At 35.5% G+C, this 25,158-nt stretch overlaps 2 protein-coding genes across 2 annotated transcripts; both read left to right on the top strand.

Moving 5' to 3' along the window:
- The first annotated feature begins 477 nt into the window (after positions 1–477).
- Positions 478–17,586, top strand: LOC121975949 (translocon at the outer membrane of chloroplasts 64-like). Its single transcript, XM_042527890.1, has 13 exons — positions 478–802; positions 1,584–1,736; positions 1,963–2,087; positions 9,900–10,025; positions 10,401–10,583; positions 10,701–10,842; positions 11,865–12,030; positions 14,827–14,961; positions 15,085–15,285; positions 15,563–15,690; positions 15,784–15,835; positions 16,827–16,896; positions 17,157–17,586. Exons 1-13 carry the CDS (start codon positions 582–584, stop codon positions 17,237–17,239), a joined length of 1,785 nt encoding a protein of 594 aa, XP_042383824.1. The 5' UTR covers positions 478–581; the 3' UTR covers positions 17,240–17,586.
- Positions 17,587–19,948: 2,362 nt separating this feature from the next.
- Positions 19,949–24,446, top strand: LOC121975948. Its single transcript, XM_042527889.1, has 6 exons — positions 19,949–20,327; positions 21,102–21,219; positions 21,319–21,530; positions 21,614–21,641; positions 22,613–22,721; positions 24,192–24,446. The coding sequence occupies exons 1-6, from the start codon at positions 20,088–20,090 to the stop codon at positions 24,271–24,273; spliced, it is 789 nt and encodes a 262-aa protein (XP_042383823.1). The 5' UTR covers positions 19,949–20,087; the 3' UTR covers positions 24,274–24,446.
- Positions 24,447–25,158: the final 712 nt, after the last annotated feature.

Here is a 25,158-nt window from a genome sequence, read left to right as displayed (position 1 = left end):
AATATAGTAAATGTCATAAAATTTTCATCATTTGTTTTACTCGTTAAAATATTATTTTAATTAGATTATCATTTAATAAAATTAAAATACATAAAGTTGCTATAGGAGAAGTTAACAATTAATTTGTATACGGCTGAATAATAAGAATATTTTAAATAATTCATATTAAAATTGGATTTTCATTTGATTTTAATTATAAATGGAATGTCCATCGGATGATTTTATACTATGTTTTCGATTTTTGCCCAAAGTTTATTGCGTGGTAAAGTAAAATATTGTTTTATATATTTTCTCCATTTTTCAAAATAAAAAGCGAAATATTGATGTATGTTTTAAAGGAGAATCCACGTAACCTCGTAACTCAACATTCCTGATTTGTATAATTGTATTTGTGCTATTTTAATTACCAGGACGGAGAAAAATAAGAAAAATTAAATAAATAAAAAGAGTATATATAAAAGCAAGTGACGCTCTGGTATTATCTCCTTCCCCGTTCCATTCCGTTCCACTTCTGCCGCCTCCCTGCCGATTGCTCCCGATCTGCCAATCGCCAACGGGACGGAGGAGCAGAAGTAGAAGGCATGGCGCCGTCCTCCCCCGCCTTTCCTCCGTCCAACATCTTCGTGTTGCTCGGGGTGGGCCTCGCCGGCATATTACTTATGACGCGGCGCCTCCGGCGGCGAGTCACGAAGGAGGACTTCGGTGCCTTCGTCCAGCGTCTCCAGGTTCTACCGCCGCCTCCGCCTCCACCTCCCAAAGCCCCCCACCCGTTGACCGGCCTCACCTTTGCCGTTGCCGACGCGTGAGCCTTGGATTCATTCGCTGCCCTTTTCTCAGTAGTTGTCTTCTTGTTCTAATTTCCTCGTGTTGAATGTCGTGATTTAGGTCGCGTAGAATTACCCTTTATATCCGTTTTGGGTTTTTCTTCGAGACTGGATGTCGAATAGTATAGAGATCCTGTATGATTATTGCGACATCAAATAATAAATAGAGACTGTGTAATTACTGCCATATGAAATAGTGTATAGAGCCAATGGTAGAAGGCATTTGAATTATGGAGAGTCTGTGGGAGAGATTGTTTGAATGCGATTCAAACAGGTGGTAGACCAAATTTCCAGTAGATAAATTATCTTTTGTGGTTTTTAAAAATACATCGTTATCGAACCATGTTGTCCCAGGTGTTTGTGGTCGGCTAAGTTAACATTCATGTACATAAGTTTAGGCAATATTGATGTTGGCTGTTATACCCAACACAACATTAATGATTTTCATCTAGGTTTGAGATGATGTTTTTCAGTTTTTGCCCGATGCACTGAACAGATTTTCAAGTGGTGTACGTTACTATATCCTATTTCACCTTTCAGATATTTGACCTTCTCACTTTGACATTATTTCTCTGTAAAATGATAACCCTATTTTTCTTGGATTTGTGGTTCAATTTTCAGATAGAATAAGTTTATGGACACTCTTATTTGATAAAAAGGAAGTTATTTTTCTCTGGACCATAGCTAGATGTGCTTTCTCCAAAATTCTAGATCCAATTACAAATTTAGTGAGATTCTGACTATTTGTCGAATTAACAGATTTGATATTGAAGGATATGTGACTGGGTTTGGGCACCCCGAATGGGTAAGGACTCATGAATCTGCATTGAGAACATCCCCCATCATTTTGGCTCTTGTGGATGGTGGTGCCACTTGCGTTGGAAAAACTGTCATTGATGAGTTAGCATATGGGTAAGAAAGTTAGCCTTTACAAAACTTGTTGGTATTTCCTCATATATGTTCTATTTGTGTTGCCAGTGATGTATACATGGAATATATTTGTTCTGAGCCATTTCCATAGTTTTTCGTATTTACAAATAATGTTTACATAAAGACTTCTAGTCATTTCTTTCATCCTCGTGAAGGTCCTGCCTTCACTATAGTCATTTCTAGCTAATAATACTGTGACTTTTTCCAGTATAAGTGGTGAAAACAATCACTATGATACACCTGAGAATCCTTTAGCACCTGAGCGAGTGCCAGGAGGATGTTCAAGTGGGTCAGCTGTAGCTGTTGCTAGTGGCTTGGTAGAGTTTTCCCTGGGTGAGCTTTCTATATCTTCTACTTTTTTTGCAAAAGAGCTGTTGAAGTTTCATACAAAATATCCTTAGACTAGTCTCTTATGTTTCAATTTTTCCTTGCAATTTTATAACTATGTTTTTCACACGACTGAAAGAGATCAAGCAAACTACTAATAGCTGTGTAGTTTATCTATGTTTTTCACTATTCTTTAGTAAGGATTCATGCGATGATGATGAAGTATTATTATCTTACACAAATCAATTAACAAACTTTAGTGGTTGGCTCATTGTATTGTGAAAAATGGCAAGGGATGTGAAAATAATAGGACTAGTTCTCTCTTTCTTACTGCTGCAAATATACAAGAGAGATTCTATAAATACAATGTAAAGCAAGAGAAAAGTAAATGAAATACATATTTCCAATAAGACATTAAAGGAAGCTAGGGAAGCCTAAGGACATCTAGGGAAATGGGAAGCATGCGTCATCTAGGAAATGGGGAAGCATACTTGCAATTAATATTTTATTTTCAACACTTCCCCTCAAGTTGGGTTGTAGATGTTGCACATGCCCAATTTGTCACGTTGCTCTTTAAAGTTATTGCGTGGGAGAGCCTTTGTGAGAATGTCAGCTATTTGATGTCGAAATTAAATATATGAGAGTTTCATATTTCCGTTCGTCACATTCTCTGACATGAAATGTCGGTCAATTTCAATGTGCTTCGTTCTATCATGGTGAACCAGATTTTTGGCGATATTGATAGCTGCTTGATTATCGCATTGCAGTTTAACTGTCTTCTCCGTGGAGATTCCGAGGTCATTCATAATTCTTCAGATCCGTATACAACTTCAGCATTGCTTCTAGCCACTACGGACTGCTTTTTTGCTTCTCCAAATCACCAAATTTCCCATTACATACTTGCAATAGCCCGAGGTTGATCATTTGTCATTAACGTTTCCGGCCTTGTCTGCATCAGTTTAAACGTGTATGCCTATGTCTTCAGTTTTCCGAAATAGTAGCCCTTTGCCTAGAGTACTTTTAAGATATTTGAGAATCCTGTAAACGACTTTCATATATTCTTTTGTGGGATGATTCATGAATTGCCTTACCACACTTACAGAAAATCTGATATCGGGTTGAGTGTGATAGGTAGAGCAGTCTGCCTACAAGTTGTTGGTATCTCCCCGTCTATTGGTGCCTGGTCCTTTTTAGAACCAATTTTATTTGATCCATCCATTGGGGTATCCACTGGTTTGCATCCAAGCATTCCAGTTTCCTTTAGTAGATCCATAGTGTATTTTTGTTGTGAAAGAAAAATACCTTATTTCGATCTTGCCCGTTCCATTCCTAAGAAGAATTTTGGATCTCAGAGACCTTTGGTTTCTAATTCTCTTGTGAGGAGCTCCTTCAATAGAGCTATTTCTTTCTCGTTGTCCCTTGTGACAATGACGTCGTCGACATAAACAATAAGAATAGAGATTTTCTTGCCAATCGAGATTTTTACAAACAAAGTGTGGTCTGCTTGGCACTGTTTGTACTCGTGTTTGGTTACAGATGCCGACAAACTTGTTGAACCACGCTCTAGGGGATGTTTGAGCCTTTGAGGTCATACAAGGATTTGTGTAATCTGCATACTTTGTTAGGGGATGGTTCGATTCCAGATGGAACTTCCATATAGACTTCTCCATCCAAGTCTTCGTTTAGAAAGGCGTTTTTGACGTCCAATTGGTGGAGCTGCCAGTTCTTCTTAGCGGCCAAGGAAACGATGATCCTGATTGTGTTAAGTTTAGCGACGGGAGCAAAGGTCTCTTGATAATCTATTCTATAAGATTATGAGACCAGTCGTGCCTTCAATCTTTCAACTGTTCCGTCCTTGTTTTTGACTTTGAATATCTACTTGCACCCAATTGCCTTTTTTCCTTTTGGTAGTTCTCAAATGAACCAAGTGCCATTTTTCTGTAGTGCTCTTATCTCATTTACTACCCGTTTCTATTTTGTCTAATTTAGAGCTTCATTAATGTTGGATGGGACCTGAATGTTGTCGAAGGAGGCAATGCATGCTCAGTATTTGAGGATAGCCTTTCATAAGAGATGAAATTGGAAATGGGGTGGATAGTGCATGATCTGACCCTTTTCCTTAAAGCAATTGGTATCTCCAGATCATCTGTTGTGGGTAATTAGACTCATGATTTAAGGTCGTACCTGTATGAGTCTAGGATCTGAATCTGGTTCCAGCTTTTGTTTTTCGTCTAGTATATACACGAACTTCTTCGGGTGGTTTAGGTTCGATAGAGGATGTGTTTATGTTAGAAGTAGGCTCAAGTACAGTATTTGTGTCACGAGTAGGCTTAGACATAGTATTTGTGTTAAGGATTATTTCAGACTCTTTAGGATGATATTCTCTCAAATTCTCCCCCTGAATGTAAGACTTAGGGTAGTATGGTTGATTTTCAAAAAATGTGACATCCACGGAGATGTAGGTTTTCTTGGCGGTAGGTGAGTATCATTTGTATCCCTTTTGAAGGGATGAATATCCAAGAAAAATGCATTTAGTGCAGCGAGAGTCAAGTTTGCTCCTGATGATGTTTGTGGATATGGACAAAGGATGTGCACCCAAAGATGTTGGTGTGTGGAAGTGATTGAAGAAATTTGGTTTGTGGGAAAGATTGGAGAAGACGTTGAACTGGGCTTTGGAAGTTGATGATGCGTGATGGCATATGGTTGATGAGGTATGTGGCAGTAGAGACGACATCGCCCTTGAAGATTTTGGGTGCATTGGAGGAAAATATTAGAGAATGAGTTACTTCTAGGAGGTGTCTGTTTTTACATTCGGCAACTCCATTTTGTTGTGGAGTATCAACGTAAAAACTGAGATGAATGATACCTTTGGAGTTAAGAAATGCTTCTGGGTTTGAGGTGAAATACTCTTTTGCATTGTCAGTTTTAAATACTTGGATGGATGTATGGAACTGTTTGGATCATGGCAAAGAGTTTTTCGAATGTGACCGACCTCTGATTTTTCTTTCATTAGAAATAACTAGGTGAGTCGTGTATGATCATCAACAAAGGTTATGAACCAGCAATTTCCCGTGAGAGTTTTGATTCGGGATCGACCCCACACATAGTTGTGAATGAGTTTGGAAGGTTTGGATGGTTTATAGCGAATTTTTGGGAAGGAGACCTGTGTATGTTTAGAAAGTTGGCAAATCTCACATTGAAATGAACATATTTTTTCATTAAGGAATAGATTTGGAAATAACAGGGCAAGATAAGAGAAATTTGGATGACCTAACCTCTGGTGCCATAACATGATTTCAGCATGTTTACTGACAACTAGGTTGAGGTGGAATCTCGCAAATAATGTAGAGTTTTGAACATAGCTCTGCCAATCGTCTTCCCTGTCTCCGTATCCTGAAATTTACAATGATGAGAGGAGAATTTAGCACGACATTTTAAATCATGAGTCAATTTACTAATGGATAATAAATTGCAATTTAGTGTGGGAGCCTAAAGATCATTTTTCAAACATATGTTTGGTGTTATTTTAGCTGAACCAACACTGATGATTTTAGCCATTGCTCCGTTAGCAACACGGATATTTGACTTATCTTGTCGTGGCACAAAGTTATGGAATAAAGATATATCACCCGTCATATGTTCCGATGCTCCTGAATCGATAATCCATTGCCCAAACGCCTTAGTTTTATTTTCAAATATCAGGAAAATACCTTAGCGGGCAGCGGGATTTAAGTGGGAAGAGGAAGCATGGCCCCTTCAAATTGGGCTTGAGGAGCACCGTTTTGCCTTTGCTAGAAGTCATGACCCATTCTGTCATTTCGTCTAGCGAAGGAGGCTCATTCTTTCCGCGGTATAAGTCCTGCATCTTAGAGGTTTTTCATAAGGGACTCAATCTAGTTTTGGAGGGTAGTATGTTGAGTAGCGGCGTGCGCATGGTGGGAGCGATCGGTCTTGGCTTCCAATCGACTGGCTTTCCATGAAGGGCCCAACATTTCTCCCTTGTGTGGCCAGCCTTTCGACAGTGGTCGCACTAGGGGTGAATTCGGTGAGGTTGATGCTGCTCGGTTCGATTTGTAGGACGCTATTGGAATCGCTGCATGGAGAGAGCAGTGGGCTCGATGGCTTGGTGGGACCAAGCATTACCTTTTGTCAACTTTCCTCTCAGCGAATTTCAACAGATGCCTCTTGCACGCTAGGCAACGGTTTAAGACTTAGAATTCATGCCCAAAAGCTGTCGAATGTGGCGTTTAATCCGAAGAGGAACTTGAAGGTTCTTCTTTTTTCAGGGAGCTTTCAGTGAGTTTCAGCGTCATTTTTGTTTGCCCATTCCGGTGATTCAAATGTGTCCACTTGCTGCTAGAGACGAGACAGAATGCTGAAATATTGGATTGCAGAAAGGTCTCCCTGTTTGAGGTCGTGAATGCTTTGCTCGACTTCAAATAGTTCAAAGGTATTGTCAACTTGGGAGTATGTTTCCTGCACCTCATCCCAAATGCCTTTTGCAGTTTGATGAAGTAGGAAGTGTTCACCTACTTCATTGGTCATGGAGTTCAACAACCAGGTCATTACAAGGCTGTTGTTGACCTTCCAAGACTTGAAATTGGGATCGTGGATTGGAGGTGGTTGGGATTTGTCAGTAAGGAACTCTTCTTTCCCTTTTCCGGAAATGAAGATTCTAACGGAGTTGGAACATAAGCCAGAGATATATGAACTGTCGACGATGGGTACATTGGTCGATGACATGAAGAGGAGAAGAAGAAAGGCAGCTAATTAGGGAGATTTTAACAGAGAGATAAGACCATGAAGAATGCCAAGAGATGTGAAAATAATAGGACTAGTTCTCTCTTTCTTACTGCTGCAAATGTACAAGCAAGAGAATGGTAAATCAAATACATATTTCCAAGAAGACATTAAAGGAAGCTAGGGAAGCCCAAAGGACATCTAGGGAAATGGGGAAGATGCTTGCAATTAATATTTTATTTTCAACGTACTGAAGCAGTCTTTATACTCAGAACCTGAGCCTCTTGATCTTACCTTATACAGACAATATATCACAAGCTGTTATGGGTGATGGTGATGCTTATATTGAAGGTTCTTTTAGGCCTACTTAAGAAAGAAAATTTTACTTCTTCAATCAAGATCAATCCAAGCATGCAAATGGGGTAAAAAAAGACATGGGAGATTGTAGAGCTACCAAAAAGGAAGAAACTGAAGAGGTGGAACTGGACATAATAAAATACTAGGTAGATGCGAAACAAGTATAAGACAAGACAGGACTAGTAGCTAAAAGATATACACGTGTATAAGATAGACTAAGGTTTTAAATGCCAAACCGTGCCAGTCGGCATGGATAAAATTTAGGTGACAATTGGTTTAGGGGATTGGGAATGAGGGAATGTAATAATAGTAATATAAAGTGTTTGGTTAATGGGTTTGGGAATAATAATTTTGAAATCATTCCTAAATAATCGGAAATCGACAAAACCCAATGAAAGTGGTGGGTTTAGAATTCATTCCCGTCTTTTCTTTTTTGCTGCTCGTTTCTCTCCTCCGCATAGACAGGGCACGCCTCCACCGCACTACTATTGCATACGTCGCAGAGGCAGAGGTGACAGCAGGGGAGGATGACGACCAATGCCGGTTGGCCCCAGCAAGTGCAAGCACAAAATCCTTTCCCTTCAATCTCTAGTTTGCTGGAGACGAACTAGTTCAAAGGAATGGGACACTTCAAGGAAGCCATTGGAATCCCCGAGCCAAGCCGCTTCAGCTCCCTATCCACCTCCCAGCAGGTCACCGATGACATCGACGTTGTTGGCCGCATTGTTATCATCATTGGTTCTCCTCCCATTCCCGTTGATTTCCCACCAAAGTCCCTAACTATTCTATCAAAAGCTCGAGCTTTTCTGACTTAGATCTAACCGATTCCGTGCGGGAGCAGCGGGATTGGAGCAAAGATGCGAGGGTTATGGCCCTCCACAACGCCCACGTCATCATTAGAGCGAGGAACCTCAAGGTCGTTGACGTCGTCAAGCAACGCATCCTCCAGAACACTCCCTCCACTAAGATCGACATCATTGAGCTCGAAATTAGCTCGTAGAAATCTGTGCGAACCTTCGCCGACAAGTTCCTCGCCATGAATCTTCTCCTCAACATCTTGATGTAAGCAATCCACATACATAATCATTGCAGGAATTATGAACTGTCCTTATTTTGCCCTAAAACCTCATTTTCCTTAATTTTTTTTATCAGAAACAATGCCAGAGTTATGGACTATCCTTACAATCTCTTAGAGGATTGAATAGAGTTCAGTTTGCCACAAATCATATCGGTTTAGTGGCAGTTTGACGATCATACATAATCCCAGCTTATAAACCAAACAACAGTATTGGAATGGCTAAACCTATTCCCGTTCTAGTCTACTATCAAATCCATTCTCATTCCAATTCATGCACCCCAAACCAAATGCCACCTTAGTGTTCTGCTTGTCAGTTGACTCGATTGACACTTAAAATGACTTCGATACTTTGGTTATAGTGACGATGAAGGTCGTTGAGGGATATCTCTTCCACGACATCAAGAGAGGCCAAGAGAGATCGTGGGAGCAAGTGACAGGCAAACTAGGATTCGATAGTGTTCAAGCATCTTCTCATCATCCTTTGCCTCTTTTCTAGGCGTCAGTTTGGGCATCAAGGGTTATTAAAGTTTTACTCAATGGCATGCACGATTTTGTTGTCGCACATTCACACAATTAAGGATCCTAATTTGAATCCCTAACTACAAAATATAGTTATAATTATATAAGTTATATTCTAAGTAACTTATTTTCTAATTATATAAGTTATCTAAATTATACAAATTATATAAGGTATATAACTTATATACTCTAGTCGTTTGGTGTTGGTTCTAGCTATCCTATAGTTCTCATAATGCAATACCAAAATTGAACCTTCGAGTCATCCAATAACTTGGAAGGAAGTTGAAAACCCACCTAGAGGAAAAACTCTCACACATAAAACTCAAATTGAAAATGATTGAAAATTGTATTAATTCAAAAATAATTAATTACATGATCCAGGACTTTTAATGGACTTGGCTTGACAAGAAACACAGAAATAAATTATCCTAAATAAAGAAAACATCCTAATTTTTAATAGGGATTACAATAATTCCTTATTTATTAACAAGACAGAAAATGTTAAACACCAAATGGAAAAAAAATCAAATATCTGATTTATTGCAGATGCATCAATCTTTTTTTTTAAAAAAAATTCTTTCTTTTTATCGTGAATGCGCAAATCTCAAATTTATCTTCAATTTATTTTCTTCAAAATTATTTCCTGCATTGTTTGTTTCCTCATCTGCATTAAAGTGTCCATATATGTTGGTAGGCACAAATACCAAGGGTAGATGAAGAGTCCAAACATCAAAGTTGATGACCAGATCTGAAAATTTTCATCACATTCTTTTTTGTTTGCCATATTCAAACAGTTTTCTGTTTCTGCTTCTTTCATTTGTTTATAAAATGCTTCTCTCTATTACCTTACTCTGCACAAGTGGTAGATTCAGCTATTTGGTTGTTATCTGACATTTTGCATGACTTTTCCTTTGGCAAAAAGAATTTATGCCTACAGTTACCTTTATTCTACATCCATGTCTTGTGAGTTATGGAAAATAGGTACACCGATCTTGGTATTGGAAAAAATGAAGATATCTAGGTTCAGGCACCAATCTTTCAAACAATCAGTGATAAAACCCATTTCCTTTTCCCCCTTTCCTGGAACATAGAATATTTTTCTTATTTATTTTTGATATTTGCAGGTGTTGATGCTGTTGGTGGAGTGAGAATACCTGGGGGATACTGTGGCATTTTAGCTTTCCGACCTTCTTACGGTTCTGTTTCTAATATGGGTGTTATTCCTGTTTCCCCTAGCCTTGACACAGTTGGTATGCAAAGCATTTCTATCAATTGAAATATTACATATTCAACTGAATATGTGTGCTCTGCTGTTAGCTTTGAACTACCATTAAAGTTTTTCATATGTTCTAATTTTTTATTTTGGTGTTAAAGGTGTAAACTTAGATGTAGTTACTACTTGTTAGGCCATTGCATGGGATGAAAGCTTTTAGGGTGCTAATGCACCATTGAGATGAGTTGAGGGGACAATTAACATACTATCTCTTGATTCTATGTGGAATTTTGGATGTTTGATATTGCATCCTTATCCTTTTTTTTTTACCTTCTAAAGTTAGTGACAAAATAGTAGTCTATTTTGTTCCATTTGTAACCAAAGGAATTTGCATTGGTTTATGTTGTTTCAGGATTATTCTCCAAGGATCCTAATGTGTTTCATCGTGTGGCTCATATACTGCTCCAGATTCCATTTGGTGGTTTGCGCCAACCTAGAAGTATAATGATTGCAGATGACTGTTTTGAACTGTTGAAAATTCCGACCAGCAGTGTGATTCAGGTGCTGGTCAAATCTGTAGAGAAGCAGTTTGGACGTATGTAACCATGTTGAGTTTCTCCTCCAAGGAGATGTTCTTTCATGTTTCACTTCTCCCATTCTTTTGATATTGTTAACTTTGTTTTGATATTAGCTTGTCAATTCATTGGTGTAGGGCGACTTCTAAAGCATCTAAACCTCGGAGATTATTTGTCTCCAAGACTCCATAGCTTGAAACAACTTCAAAATGGAACAAAGAATGATGAGTCAAGAAGCACACTCCTATCGCTTGCTAATGCTATGCAATCTCTTTACAAGTAAATATAGCTTGTCATTGTTACTTGAGCAATTTCCAATTTTCCCCTATGGATATGCATGCTTAAGAGTTTTAATTGATTTTTTCTGTTTGAGTTGATGATGATAGAGTTTTATGTGTAATTTGGAATAATTTGAGAAGCACATTTCCAGTGATTTTTGTTAAACCAAAATAAGAACAGACATTTTGCTGCATTTTCTAAAATTATTACATCCTGATTCAGAGGTGATGTTGATTTCATTGATTTGCTTTTTATGTCATCTTATGGATGGTTTGGTGTTAATTTCTTGGCCACTTCATCTAGTTCTTATTGAGCATAGACATAGTTTGCCAAGTGAAAATTTATGTACATTTAAAAAAAGAGCTTAAGTTGCTGAGGGCTTGGAACTTGGTCCAATCTGAGGTTGGAGTTTTTTTTCAGCTCATGTTATGCTGCTAATCGTTTGGTTCTTTATATTCCTTTTTTTTTTTTTTTGTGAGTTCCCTAAGTGCGTAAATGCATAATGACACCACATGGGAAAATTAGAAGAAAAGAAATTAAAATATATGGGTCAGGAATTGGATTACCTCAATTCTGGATGTGCAGAATATTTATATCAGCAATCAAAGTTTCAAGAGATGAAAATGACTTAATATGGTTGTTGCTATGATCTCTAAGGATGCCAAATTGGTTGTATCAAACCAAGCTAGAGTTACTTAAGTAATCAATGGTCTTTCTGCTACAGTTTGACATGTTATATACACAAAATGTGGATCGGCAAGCCACAAGCCGTAGGCATGGTGCAGACAACTCACCAGCATTTTTTTCCCTTTTTGGCAAATGTCCTCGGATTTACTTAATTAATTAACCTTTTTCTTTTTTATGTGCATATAACTTGACTGATAAAGTGTATTGGAAACTTAATTTTTATACCCTATTCGGTTGCAAATTCTACTTGATGCCTTGACATTCTTAATATTGCATACTTCTTTATGGCGCTGATGAAGCTTAAATTAAATAATAGTTTTGTCCTTTATTCACAGCCATGAGTTCAGGAATAGCCATGAGCAGTGGATCAGCTCTACTAAGCCTGTCCTAGATCCATTTATCTCAGCACAAATAAATAGATCGCTGGCCAATACACTTGCACTTGATTGTTGCCATTCTGCAAGAGAAGAGACACGCTCAGCCCTATATTCTCTTTTAAAGGTAGATACAAGAGACAGAACCGTTCTCTAGTATTTAAATTGGAAGTTCTAATGTAATATGAACTTATATACAACTCTTTAGTCTGATATAGTCGCAGCAAAAAAGTTTTACTTAATATTGTTAGTTCCTCCACTGTTCCAACTATTTCTTTCTTTATGTGATTCCTAACAATTTGCATTTTCATTAACAAAATAGTCATCTTGATTTATTTTTTTATCTTACACTGGAATATCCATTTGTAGAACAAGTATTTTAAGCAATCAGTTTATGAGAATGGCAATATTTGAAATAGTTTGTATAGATATGCAAAAAATAACCGATCAAAATAACCTACACTCTCAGAAATAGTGGTTTGAGTCATAAGTCTTAAGGGTAGAAATGAACTTATCATGTTGGTATGCAGGTTTATATTTTTATTAAATAGTTGAAAATAATGTGTCTCGTGTACTATAAGAAATAGTATAATCTTGCTATGATGCCAACATTGTCTAATGAGTAGATTTCTATCCTTCAATAACAAAGGAGGGGGAACAGAGTAGAGGAAAATAATAATCCTGGAGATACGCATACATGCTAAGTAAAAGGCAGCACACCTTTGGCCGTTCCTAATTTTTCTCTTCTATGTTGCCCACCTTTCCTGTTTTGGCCCGTATAACTCTCTCCAGAAATTTGAGATTGAAATTCTTTTGCCGTACTAATGTAATTGTGGTGCCATTGTACAATTTAGGAATAGAAAATTATTCTGTTGCATCTATAATTAAGATAACCATGACATGTGTATATATAGACTTATTATAAAAGCTTAAATTTAGAAGTCCTAATGTTGGACTAGAGGAATCACACTAATAACTCTATTGGTTTATATCTTTAAAGTTAGAACTATTAAACTAGGATGAAACCCACTAGATCAATAATCTTATTAATCTAATATCTTTAACGGCCGTGAATTAATCAATTCCTTGAAATATTGGGTTATATTTTAATGACATTTATATGTTTTCCTGGAAAACTTTTTGACATGAGTGCGACAGCTTGGGTGCATTTGTTATATTATAATGTCATTAATATGTTTTCCTGATAAAAGTTTTCACCATGAGTGTTATGCTTTGGGTTCATTTGCTGTATTGTGTTTTGCTCCTTCACAATAGATGCATTTGTTATGGATTCTCAGAGAATGATTTTCTTGTTATCAATAAATTGAAGGACACATTATGGTATTGTTTTATTTACTTTTTTTGGCACAATCAGTGGAGCTCTCTCATTGGATCTTTTGCTTTGTCACTCTTTGCTACGTTGGCACTTCAGGCACTAGGCATCTTAAGTTTCATATGGTCTGTTGGATATCAAAACTCAAGAGTCTCAAATTTGTTAAGAAAGGCCTCCCACACACGAAAGATTTGCAAGATTCATTTTAATATCTCTCAACTCTTATTAATCTCTATAAGAAATGGAAAACAGATGTCATAGAGGGGAATTCCTTGAAGTAATCCACACTGTTGGTCTGAGTCTATTCTTTGCAGTCTTTGTCGTGTATCGTTAAATGCTTTAGCAGATACTTAACTATAAACACCCAATGACAAGAAACACATGCACCACAAGGCGGAAGAAGAAGTTATCATTCATGTCTATTATGATAGAAGAACAAACATTGAAGCCATGACTTGTTTTTGATAAGGATCTCCAAGGGCTCCATGGTGTGATTTGGGAATCTTATAAAATGACAAAGACAATAAAAGTGATTAAAATAATTGAAAGAAACTAAATTGGTAGTAGGATACATATGAAGTCAGTTGTAGTGGCTGAAAATCTTATGCAACTATCTAGCCGAGTTGGTGATATGCGTAGTGTATAGTGGATGAATTCAGTGGAGAGGTGAATGGAGCTGCTGGTGGAAGTGGTATGGAAATAAGCGGAAATGGTGAAGAAATGAAGTAATAAGGTGTATTTCAAAGAATGGCACTGCTGGAAAAATCCTCTATTACAATATAAATGTGCATAGATTATTCAAGAGCTATATCTTTCTACAATTGGTGAAACTATGGATATCATTTTGATGAACATGTGCATTGCAAATATTATTCGTATGATTTTTAGATATCTTATCTATTGTTCAACAAAAGGAAGACATGGATGATGCTATTATTAATAGGATAGAATTAGTGGTCTAGACAATTAAAAGCTTCTGGAGCCTTGCTTGATTGTCATGTACCTCTTGAGCTAAAAGAATTTTTTTTTGTCAGATTGTGTTATGATTCACTGTACTTTATGAATGAAGGTGTTTTGGTAGTAGTAAGCAACATATACACAGAATTAATGTAACAGAAATAAAAATACTAAGATGGATATGAGGATTTGAGAGTAATTTAGTATAGCTTTAGTAGATCATAAATGTGAGAATTGTTGAGATGGTATGGACATATTCAAAGGCAATCAATATATTTATTAGAATGAAAGGTAAAGTTGTAGAGGTAGAGCAGAGAGAATATTAGTAAATGTAATAAAACATGATTTAGTTGATTTGAGTATTATTATTGATATAGCTTTATTGAATTTGGTGGAGTGACAAGACTCATGTAGCTAACTCCAAAGTTGGTACAAACATGGCTGGACGATGCTGATTGTATATATTGACAAATTAAAGTTCTGTTGTTATTGTAGTCTTAAATTAGACACGCATAAATATATTAATATATATGCATGATCGCTGACAAGCATATACATTACTTCTTTATGTAAGTATGGTGTTAATATGTCATTATACTATTTTTTTGACTAAGTTGATGACTCTGCAAACAGGATGATGGAATACTTGTCATCCCTACAGTGTTAGGACTTCCTCCAAAGCTAAATGCAAAGCAAATATTATCTGAAGAATATCTTTCTCATACATTTTGTCTGTCTTCTGTTGCTAGTATGTCGGGTTGTTGTCAGGTACAATACTTTTAAATGGAAGCTCACTGAATTTGTGTTGGTGGATATGTACCCGCATGACTCATGATATCTCCAATTATTTTAGCAGGCTAACAATGCTTGTTTTATGTGCTAATACTACAGGTCACCATACCCATAGGAATACATGAAAAATCTCCGGTCTCCCTTTCTTTCATTGCCAGGCATGGGGCAGACTCTCTCTTGCTAGATACTGTCAAGTCCATGTATGCTACTCTTCAGGAAGAAGCTAACATTGCATCCAAGTCCAACTTTTCAAAAAGTAGCATTAGCAAGAAAGAATCTGCTGAAATTGCAAAAGAAAAAGTCAGTTACATATCTCTTTATGTCATATGCTTGGTTCTGTAGATTTATATCTAACTCAGGCTGTGTGCACAGTTTGTTTTTCCTAGTACTGTCAACATTTTGCTTTTATGCTGATTGTTTTTGTGCTTTCTTTATGGATTGACCTCTAGTTATTGTTTACGTGAATTGTTTCAAATAATGTATTGTTTGGCCAATTTTACTAACTTTGGTTTAAATTTTTCTACTGTGTTTATCTTTATGGACACTATTTAATTTTTGTCTCTTGTTCGTATTGTAGGGTAATGCTGCTTACAAAGACAAACAATGGCAAAAGGCTATAAATCTATACACAGATGCAATCAAACTTAATGAAAAAAATGCAACATACTATAGTAACCGAGCTGCTGCATATCTTGAAATGGGAAGGTACATGTTGCCGTTATTATCCTGTTCTATGATGTTCATCAATGTACTTCAACGCATATCAAATAATCTTTATTTTCCTGTTTTTCCATTTAGTTACCTTCAAGCTGAAGCAGATTGCACTGACGCTATCAACCTTGACAAAAAGGTATGCCTTTTTTTCTTTTGGTGAAATTACAACTATTTTTGTTTTAGATATGGAAAATTAGAACGAGTATAATCCCCCCTTTCCCCTGAATATTGTTATGTTTTTGGCATAAAGTTGTCATGACTTCTAATAGATATACATTTGGCATCTGCATTACTTCATTCTGATTCTGTACAAGTATTTTTATTGTCATATGCTAATCTTGAGTAGACTCTTGGTAAAACTCAAGCTTTAAATTATGATATTATACACAGCGTTATGGTTTATATTGTCTTAAAGATTGTCGATCAGCTAAAATTTGAAATGCGTTGCTTATGGAGGTCTTGGCTTTTATAGGAATAACTATTGGGTTTCCCATGAAATACCATAGAGTTTATTCTATGTAAAGATGAACACAGAATATCAATTAATTCCCATGGAGTTGTTATTCCTCAATCATCCATTTTAGCTATTCCTTCTCAATTTCAAGGAATACCTATTCTTATCTTGTTCCAATCTTCAAAGGGTACCTATTTATTTTCTACTCTATTTAATTTTCCAAGAAATAGATATTCTGACTGGGTTGGGCAGGCTGGGTGGACCGATCAGGTTGGACAGGATGGGATTCAGTCTATTAGCATAAGTACCAGTATTTCTATATATAGCTATGGAATACTTCTAATTACTAGTTGGTCTGTTGTCCACCGTCATCAAGCTGTTCCTCCCAAGTCGAACTACTAGGATGAGCTACATGAATCTTATTATATGATTCAACTCTGTAGAAGATTTGGTCACAAGTAAAATTTTATTTTCTTGGATCATTTTTATTGCATTAATTAGAATTTTATGTAGAATCTATTGGCAGGCTGAAATGCTAATATTCTCCTACAGAAGTTTGTCTGGTTTTATTTTTTTTTCCCAATCATATTCTCTGCTGGCAATATTTCCATTGATTTGAGAGCACTTGAATAATTATCTCATGTACTCTGCATCGTTTTTGTTATTTTGCCAGAATGTTAAAGCATATCTTAGAAGGGGAACTGCCAGAGAGATGTTGGGCTACTATAAAGAAGCAATTGAAGGTCTCTCTCTCTCTCTCTCTCTGTCTCTCTCTGTCTCTCTCTCTGTCTCTCATATAACATGATTATAGGATCTTAATCCTTAATTAAACTCTCACTATATATACATATATCCAAGCTATCCCACACATGCTCTATCATGTATCTAATCTGTTTGTTCTTGTAAAATCCCAGCACCATAGAATCACACTGATGCATACAAAGATAAATATAAATCTTTAACAACCATTTCTAATTTATGATTTCATCTCTCAAATATGCAGACTTCAAGTATGCTCTTGTCCTGGAACCTACAAACAAAACAGCAACAAATGCTGTCAATCGACTAAAGAACGTATTTCCCTAGATGTTCGATCACATGAGATGCCAGCAATTTTAGTACTTCAAATTTTTGTAGTCAGGGCGATGAGTGATACAGGATCTAGCTGGGCACCTTGTAAGAGCCCTGTGCTGGTCATGACATAAAAGCACATGAAATGCTCAAAAATGGATTAACAGATGGTGATTGATAGCGCGCCATAGTTGTGCTGGTTGAGGTGCCTCAGTTATATCTTTGTTTTTTGTTTTTGTTTTAAATCTATAGGCTAGTCTCATTTTTAGCTGTTGTTACGTGAGAGTATTATAGTTGAATAAAATTGTACTAATTTAGACTTATTTCTTTTATTTATAATTGCATTTGCTGCGTTGTACTAATCTTTTATTTTGTTTTTGTTTTGGTTTTGGGTATTTCACTGAAGACAAAACAACCAGTTATCGTCTGCTGTTTCGGAAGGTTATTATCTTTTGACAGTATTAAAATGATCTCAATTAACAGCATTGGTGTTAAATTTTCACACACTTCGAGGACACCTTCATCGAATTAGGGGTGTAAGCAGCTTAGTAATACAATAATATTATTATAATATCTTTAAAGTTTCATTAGCATTAGGATATCTTGGGTGTTATAATGTTGATTACTTATTAAAATATATATATATATATAGAATCTATATGTTATATAGATATTATATTAATATTTTTATTTTTCACATCCATTTTAATATTAACATTTGCTATTATAGAGTCTATATACACATCAAAAATCTAATTTTAACCTTATAAAAAATATACTATCAATTCAATTTAATTCGTTAATCTTTTATTTTAAAAATTATTTATTTTTTAATAAAAAAAAAGATATGAGAGCTCTCATCTGGTGCGTGCATGCATGTACTAGGTGATAGGTTTTTTTTTTTTTAAAAAAAAAAAATTATAAAGAACCTTTCAACGCGTTAAACTGTTTGAATGCGTTCAAAGGTTTGAATGACATGTTGAATTAATCTCTCATCTCATATTGGTTTTAACACCAATTGAATGATATAACATCCAATAATTTCTACCCGTGTCGAATCCTAAGAGGTATATAATAATATGAGTAAAAATAATAAAAAAAAGGCGTTTCGTTTTTTTTCTAAAAACAAAGGGGTATTTGCTTTTTAATTAAAGGGCGCTCCATTATACATTGTTTAATCGCGTACCTTTATCTTTTTGCTTTTATTGTTTTTATTTTTATTTCTCGTTTAATTTATTTAGTTAAATTTTGAATTGGTCTGATATATTATGATAGTTATGAAATTGTAATCAATAAATATACGTATTAGAGTAGTTATGAAATTATAATTGTTATAATATGTATAACAATTATAAAATTGTAATTGTTATAATGTGTTAGATTGATATAGGATTTAGATGGAGAATAATGATAATATTGAATCAGGTAGCACAAAATATGGGATGACAGATTTGAGCTGACGAAAATTTTCTATTGGTCATTAGAATAAATTGGGAAATGCTCGTAGTTGGCGATCGAGAAGTCCAACACCACGTGATTGTACATTCCATCTAAAGAAAAATTTCTATAAATATATTATAAATAAAATTGAATCATAAATATTTAAATGATAATTTGATATCCTTATGTTGGACTATAGATTCCGGGGTTAGAGCGGAGATAATAATAAGAATAGTAAAGAAGGATGGATAAATATACGAGATTAAATAGTGACCAGGGAAGCCCTTTGATTAGAAAACCAATGAGACCTCTTTTCAAGATTCGGAAAAATATGGAGGGTACGTTTGGTTCGGAGTTATTCTTGATAACCTTGGTTATCCGTCCAAGGTTATTAACAAAAACATTGTTTGGTTTAGGTATTCGATGATTATCGAGTAATGTTCCATGCCCGACACGTCAGCAAAAGGGTCATGCAGCCCGGAATCGGAAAATCTCGAAAAACTAAGGTTTTTCTTGATTCCGGGATTAACGAATTTTTTTTACCAAAAATACCCTTCGATAAGAAAAAACATGGAAAAAAGAGAAAAAATATTAAAAATGTAAAAAAAATAAATAAATAATTAAAAATTTAATTTAAAAAAATTTTTTTTTTTAAAAAGATTAAAAATTTTTTAAAAAAATTAAAAATTTAAAAACTTTTAAAAATAAAAAAATAAAACATTTATAAAAATTTAAAAATAAAATAAATAAATAAAATTTAAAAAATGTAACAAAATAAAAAAATTTAAATATAAATAATATAAAAAATAAAAAAACATTAAAAAATAAAAAAACACATAAAAAAGTAAAAAATATACAAGAAAAAGAAAAGTAAACAAACATAAAAAAAATAAATAATAATAATAATAATAATAATAATAATATGTATAGTTGATTTTGTAACTGAGGGTAATACAGTAAAATATTAAACTAAGGTATTCATTAAAACCTTCCAACAAATAATTTTTTGTTACATTACCTAGGTTGAATCAAACAATATTTGATTATATTTTATTCCCCATAACTTTGATTATGTGATTACTTGATAATCACATAATTAAAATTATATATGATAACTTGAACAAACGCACCAGCCGGAGTGTCTTGTGAATTTTGTCCTTTTAATATTAATATATGTGTCTTTTTCAGCCAAATTAATTGTATCGCTCAAGATAAATTTTTGCATACTCGATAAATTTAAAATTACAACTTAGCCCTTTCCTACTGTATTCAAACTCTTTTTAATCTCATTCCCGTTTGCGTCCTGCTCGATGCGCCCGATTGCGTAATTAGGGTTAGGGATTCTGCTCTTTCCCTTCTTCTCCCGTTTCCTCCTTTTCGACCCGTACTTTTTTCGACTTATTGGAGTTACAGAGTAAGGAAAATGGTCAGGCACGGACATGGGATTTCGGTCGAGGTGGTGGGATCGATGCTCGAGATGGCGGACATGGCATGGCACGCCCTCGAGCACCGCCGCGAGCGCGGCGTTGCGGTTCATGACGATCATGAATCGGCGCGGCTCCGGGACGAGAACCTTCGGCTCAGAACCATACTCTCCGATAATCTCGCCCTATTGCAGACCATCTATAATTCGCCCGAAGTCTCCCTGGATTGCCCTCCTGATGTGAGCTCTCCTTGACCTACTTTGAGAATTCATCAAGATGGAATGTTTGTTGCTGTTATAGATAGTTCGAGGAGAAAGGTTTATTTGTCTTGGATTGTTATTCCGAGGTTAGCTCAATTGGAGGTTGGATTGGGAATTTGGAATCAGAGCTGAGGAATTACTTCACGATTAATTTTGTTAGGAAAATGTTCTAATTGATGTTTTATCTCACTAGGACACCTGTGCTAGATTTTCTGTCAGATAAAAAAAAAAACTAGTATTGAGGAATATAGAAGATCTAATTTATTGTTATGGTGATATTTTGGTACCCTCATGTTTTTGGATGAAGCGAATTCTATTGAAATTGATTAAGGTTCTTTGTTTTCAATGAACAGTTATGAAATGTGTTTGACAACTTGTTGGCTATTTTATTTTAGTAAAATTGATAATTTGTTACATATACCAAACACTTGATGCATCTTTCTTTAAATAATGAAAGAGCCCTATTTTCATGTTCTACACTTGCTTAGTTGCTTATCTTTTCCAGTTACAGATCCTTATCTACAGATCATGAAAAACATGTGAAAGTAGTAGTTTTTTTTTCATATGTTATTTACATGTTTATAGTTTAAATTAGAGAACTGGAAGTAATGAGATTATCAGTCTACCGGAAAGTAATTATTTAATAAGTACCTCATAAGACATAGATGTTATTGAAGAAATTGAGATGAAAACCCCTCTATGTATGGCTTGGCTAACATTAAGAAATTCCTAACAATTCTGTGGAATTTGCAGCTTCATTCACGTCTTTTAGCCGCTGTCAAGAACTCAAACTTCCTAGAAAACCTTGAATCACTTCATGAAGGGTCAAAATGTATAGAAAATTCTGGAGACCCAATTACAAATGATATAGGTTTTTCCTCAATCACATAGACTTACGATTGTTTTTAATCTGAGCATATGAATCTTCTTTACCAATTTTTGGATCCTCAATTTGTGGCCTTTTAATCAGATGCAAATCAAAGTGGTACCGAAGTTGCAATCAAGGTTGGTGATGCGGAACCCAGCTGGTGGGTTTGGGTAGTCCATGAAATTACTCCTGATTGTTTGGAAGAAATCAGCGGGATCGACAATGAAAATTATGTTATCATCAGCGAGGAAAATGTGGTTGATGGCATATCAAACTATATCGCAAGATGCATCATAGAACACCCTGACTCAAAAGTATCCTTTTGATAGCTATAGATACTTCACTTTTGATTGATGCACCTTTTTCATGTTTTAATATTTCTCTTCTTTATTCTCAGATATTAACGCCAGAGGAGTTGCAAAAAGGTATGACAGAATGTAAACCTTCTAAATTATGGTGGTATCAGTAGGATCAAATGTGTCACAAATGGTGGCCCCTTGATAAATTTTGTAACCCCACTTATCTCTCGTCTGTTTTATAATTTGGTGAATAAAGCCTCATTTAGTGCTGCTATAATGATTTAATTATTTCCTACTAAGAAAATCATTGGAGCACATAATATGATACTTTCTTTTTCTTTTTCTTAGTTTCTTATCTTGCTTTACATTGTTTAATTTGACTTCTCATTGTGGATTGCATATTGATGTTTTTTTATTCTAGTATTATATTTGGTTTTCAGCATTAGATTTGTTTTGTTTTCTCCATCATTGTACCTTGTAATGTGTTGTTTGTTATTCATTTGAACCATATATCTTGTGCATGTTGCATTCTGAAGATTGAGGTGTCCCTTTGGACATGCATTCTCCAAAATTGGAGTTGGATTTTTCTATGGTACTATATTTCCATGCTTTGCTATGTATAAATTGGGTAGTTGTTTAATCAAACATAACATTAGCAAAGTTTATCCTGTGTTTAAATCTTGCCACAATCTATAATCCAAAGAGCGTCTATCCAATTAAGTTAGACTACTTGCTTTGTCAAATCTAGTTTTGCCCACACGAGGGTAAATGTCATTAGAACACAAAAGTTTTAATTGGATTCATTAGACATATGTGTTGGGTGTATATAATCTCTCTTCCTAGGGAAGATATAGGAACACAAAAATTTTTACTGGATTTGTTAGACACATATGTTGGATATATACAACCTCTCTTCCTGTACCTATAAATAGTGATGAAATCAAGGCACATCTGTGTATACATTAGGCTTCAAATATCCTGTATCACTTAGCTTGCAAAATCCAATCCTATGAATGCTGATTTTCTTTATTGAATTATCTCAGTTTTCTTTTGAATTGGCAATCTGATTGAATGAACTCTGACTTCCAACTATGCAGTTGTAACAAAGGCTATGGGTGTAACTAAGGATAGGAGAAAATGGAAAGACATTTGGGAGGCTGGGAAAATTATCTATACCTTGTCGACATGGGGAATTGCTTTAGCTGGGTGAGTGTTTAGTGAACTTGTTTTCAGAGTTATTAATTTAGTGGATATGTTCAATGTACACTTGCCATCAATTCATATACTGCATAGATGGATTTTGCAATATATCGCATACACTCGCCCCCACGGGCGTAGTCGAGTTGTTACTCGGGTGAGGAGTTGCCACAATAGGACTCGGGTTCTAATCGCGGGGTTCACCCCCATCCTGGGCTCCCTCACCTAGGAGGCCGGCTGGCCGAATGACCCCCATGATTTACTCCCTTCCAATGTACTTGGGGCGGACTTGGAGGGGCCTTCGAGGTGAGGGTTGTCACCTTTTGCCACATTATACTGCATAGATAACTTTCAATGTTTACATTTCTCATGAATGGAGGTCTTTAAAATCCATCGAGGAAATTTAATAAGTCGATAATGTAACTTATGCATGTAAAACTATCAAATTAACAACGACTATGTACAAGTCATGATGGTAGATTTTAGCAGTAGATTTAGCACCTCCTTTATAGCCGTTTGAGCTAGTATTATGACAGATGTTTTACCTCTATCATGTGGACTTTGTTTCACAGCTCAATATTTAAATTTTGATTTGGTACCAATTTGGAGACTCGTTGTTTTCTACAACAGGAATTTTGTTTGATTGAACTTAATAAGCTGTTTTGCATAATCTTTAAATTGTCAGGCAAACTGGTACATTCCAAACCTTTAAATTTTTGGATTGAATATTTTTCATTTAACTTTCTATACGTATATGCTGTATCGTCGAGAGTTTCTAATTTCTTCAATTGTTTTGCGAGATTATTGTTGCCTCATGAGTTATGTATTCACCCCTATCAATAATTATTTCTAAATTATAAGACTTGGAATTCCGTGAAAACATTATATATATATATAGTTTACAGTTTTCTATTAACATCTTTATCTGGTACCTTAAGTAAAATCACTCATATTAATATATATGTACAATGCAGTAAAAGTTCTTAACATGGATGTCAATTTTGAGAAGTTTATGCGTATAAAACTTCAAAATATCCATGTCAATGCAAGCTTACCAATTGAGCCGTATCTGTGCTTGAGGCCAGATACAAATTCCAAAAGTAACTTATCCTGTGCCCGAATGGAATATTAAATCTTCCTCTCCTAGTTCGTCTTCTGCATATCATTCATTTGTGGGAATACAAAATGGGCCAATGCAAAACAGAAGATCGTCTGAGGTAGTTTGTCTCGTTTACTCGACTGAAGAATTTAAATTCATCATTACAAAAAAAAAAATAAAACAAAACATGTTTTTGTTTTCGATTGTGTTAACTAAACAATAAAACTACAATATGTTTAGTTGGCAGTAAGATGGCTGGTGAGCAATCTGAGTGATGCGGCCTCTTAGCGTCATATAGTTTTCTGGGTTCGATTAACTTTCTCTATTCGCAGTTTGTATGTATCCATCCACTAAAGGCTCTCGTTTTGATTGAACCTCAGGCTATACAGGCACAGGGCGATCGTGAAAGCCGCAGTAAAAGGGGTTGGTGCATCTGCAAACCTTGTCAGGAAGGCTCTCTAGAATCCCCGACGCTTTGTGCTAACTGTGAATAACACTCTTGATTGTTCTTGCATCAAACTTAAAACTGTTGTGCCATTTGTACAGTTACTGAAATGTTATGTGTTTACAAGGACGGAAAAAAGTGTTCTGATCCTACTGTTGCATAGGAATACATATGCATGTTATCTACAAAATGGAAGGATGGTTTTATATTGTATGTGAATGCCCCAAGAATGTTTACTTGGAAATGATATCTCTGCTATTGTCAGATTCCGGTGGTCGTGCCTAGCCACATGCCAAATCCTGACACGGTCCACCTGATCGAACACATCCACCGGATCGATCACGCATCCATTATTTATAATTCAGAAAAAAAAAAGATCTCTTCGACATGGATTTTATCTTCATAGGTAGCCTAAGTTTTCTATGGCTGATGCTCCGCGTATTGAATTGTAGACTTCCTAGTTAAAAGGTCGAGAGTCTAAATGTGCGATTTTGACATGCTGCCAATCTTTGTGCTGGATTCCCGTGCTTGACGAGTATACAGGATGCTCGAAAGTAATCCGAGTGCTCATCATTCTGTGTGTTGTGCACGGAGTCTGATAGCATAACACTCTTCTCCAAATGTGTATACGATATAGAAATACTCGAGTCAAAACCATCCAAGAATCTAATATTTTAAAAATTATTTTTTAAATGTACATAAGTGAAGCTGTACTCGGAATTTATGCCATCCAACAATCATGCCAACTCTTCACAAGCTTGCTCAATTTCTTTGGCTATTAAACGAAAATAATTTCAATCGATTAACTCAATGTAGAGAAAGTTGAATATCTTTTGTTCTTATAATCGGATTAATCCTGATCGATCTTGCCTTATAAGAATTTTCTACAAGTTATTAGAATA

The sequence above is a fragment of the Zingiber officinale genome, chromosome 4B (assembly GCF_018446385.1).
Source record: "Zingiber officinale cultivar Zhangliang chromosome 4B, Zo_v1.1, whole genome shotgun sequence".
NCBI lineage: Eukaryota > Viridiplantae > Streptophyta > Magnoliopsida > Zingiberales > Zingiberaceae > Zingiber > Zingiber officinale.
Note: the sequence above shows the minus strand (reverse complement) of the source record. Positions and strands in the feature narration are given on the sequence as shown.

What these genes read in the sequence shown, in the direction of transcription:
- LOC121975949 (XM_042527890.1), top strand. Translation starts at nt 582, where the DNA reads ATGGCGCCGTCCTCCCCCGCCTTTCCTCCGTCCAACATCTTCGTGTTG. An exon ending in ATTGATGAGTTAGCATATGG is followed by an intron (nt 1,737 to 1,962) that starts GTAAGAAAGTTA and finishes GACTTTTTCCAG; the next exon opens with TATAAGTGGTGAAAACAATC. An exon ending in GCTATGCAATCTCTTTACAA is followed by an intron (nt 10,843 to 11,864) that starts GTAAATATAGCT and finishes CTTTATTCACAG; the next exon opens with CCATGAGTTCAGGAATAGCC.
- LOC121975948 (XM_042527889.1), top strand. Translation starts at nt 20,088, where the DNA reads ATGGTCAGGCACGGACATGGGATTTCGGTCGAGGTGGTGGGATCGATG. An exon ending in CCCTGGATTGCCCTCCTGAT is followed by an intron (nt 20,328 to 21,101) that starts GTGAGCTCTCCT and finishes TGGAATTTGCAG; the next exon opens with CTTCATTCACGTCTTTTAGC. An exon ending in TGGGGAATTGCTTTAGCTGG is followed by an intron (nt 22,722 to 24,191) that starts GTGAGTGTTTAG and finishes ATTGAACCTCAG; the next exon opens with GCTATACAGGCACAGGGCGA.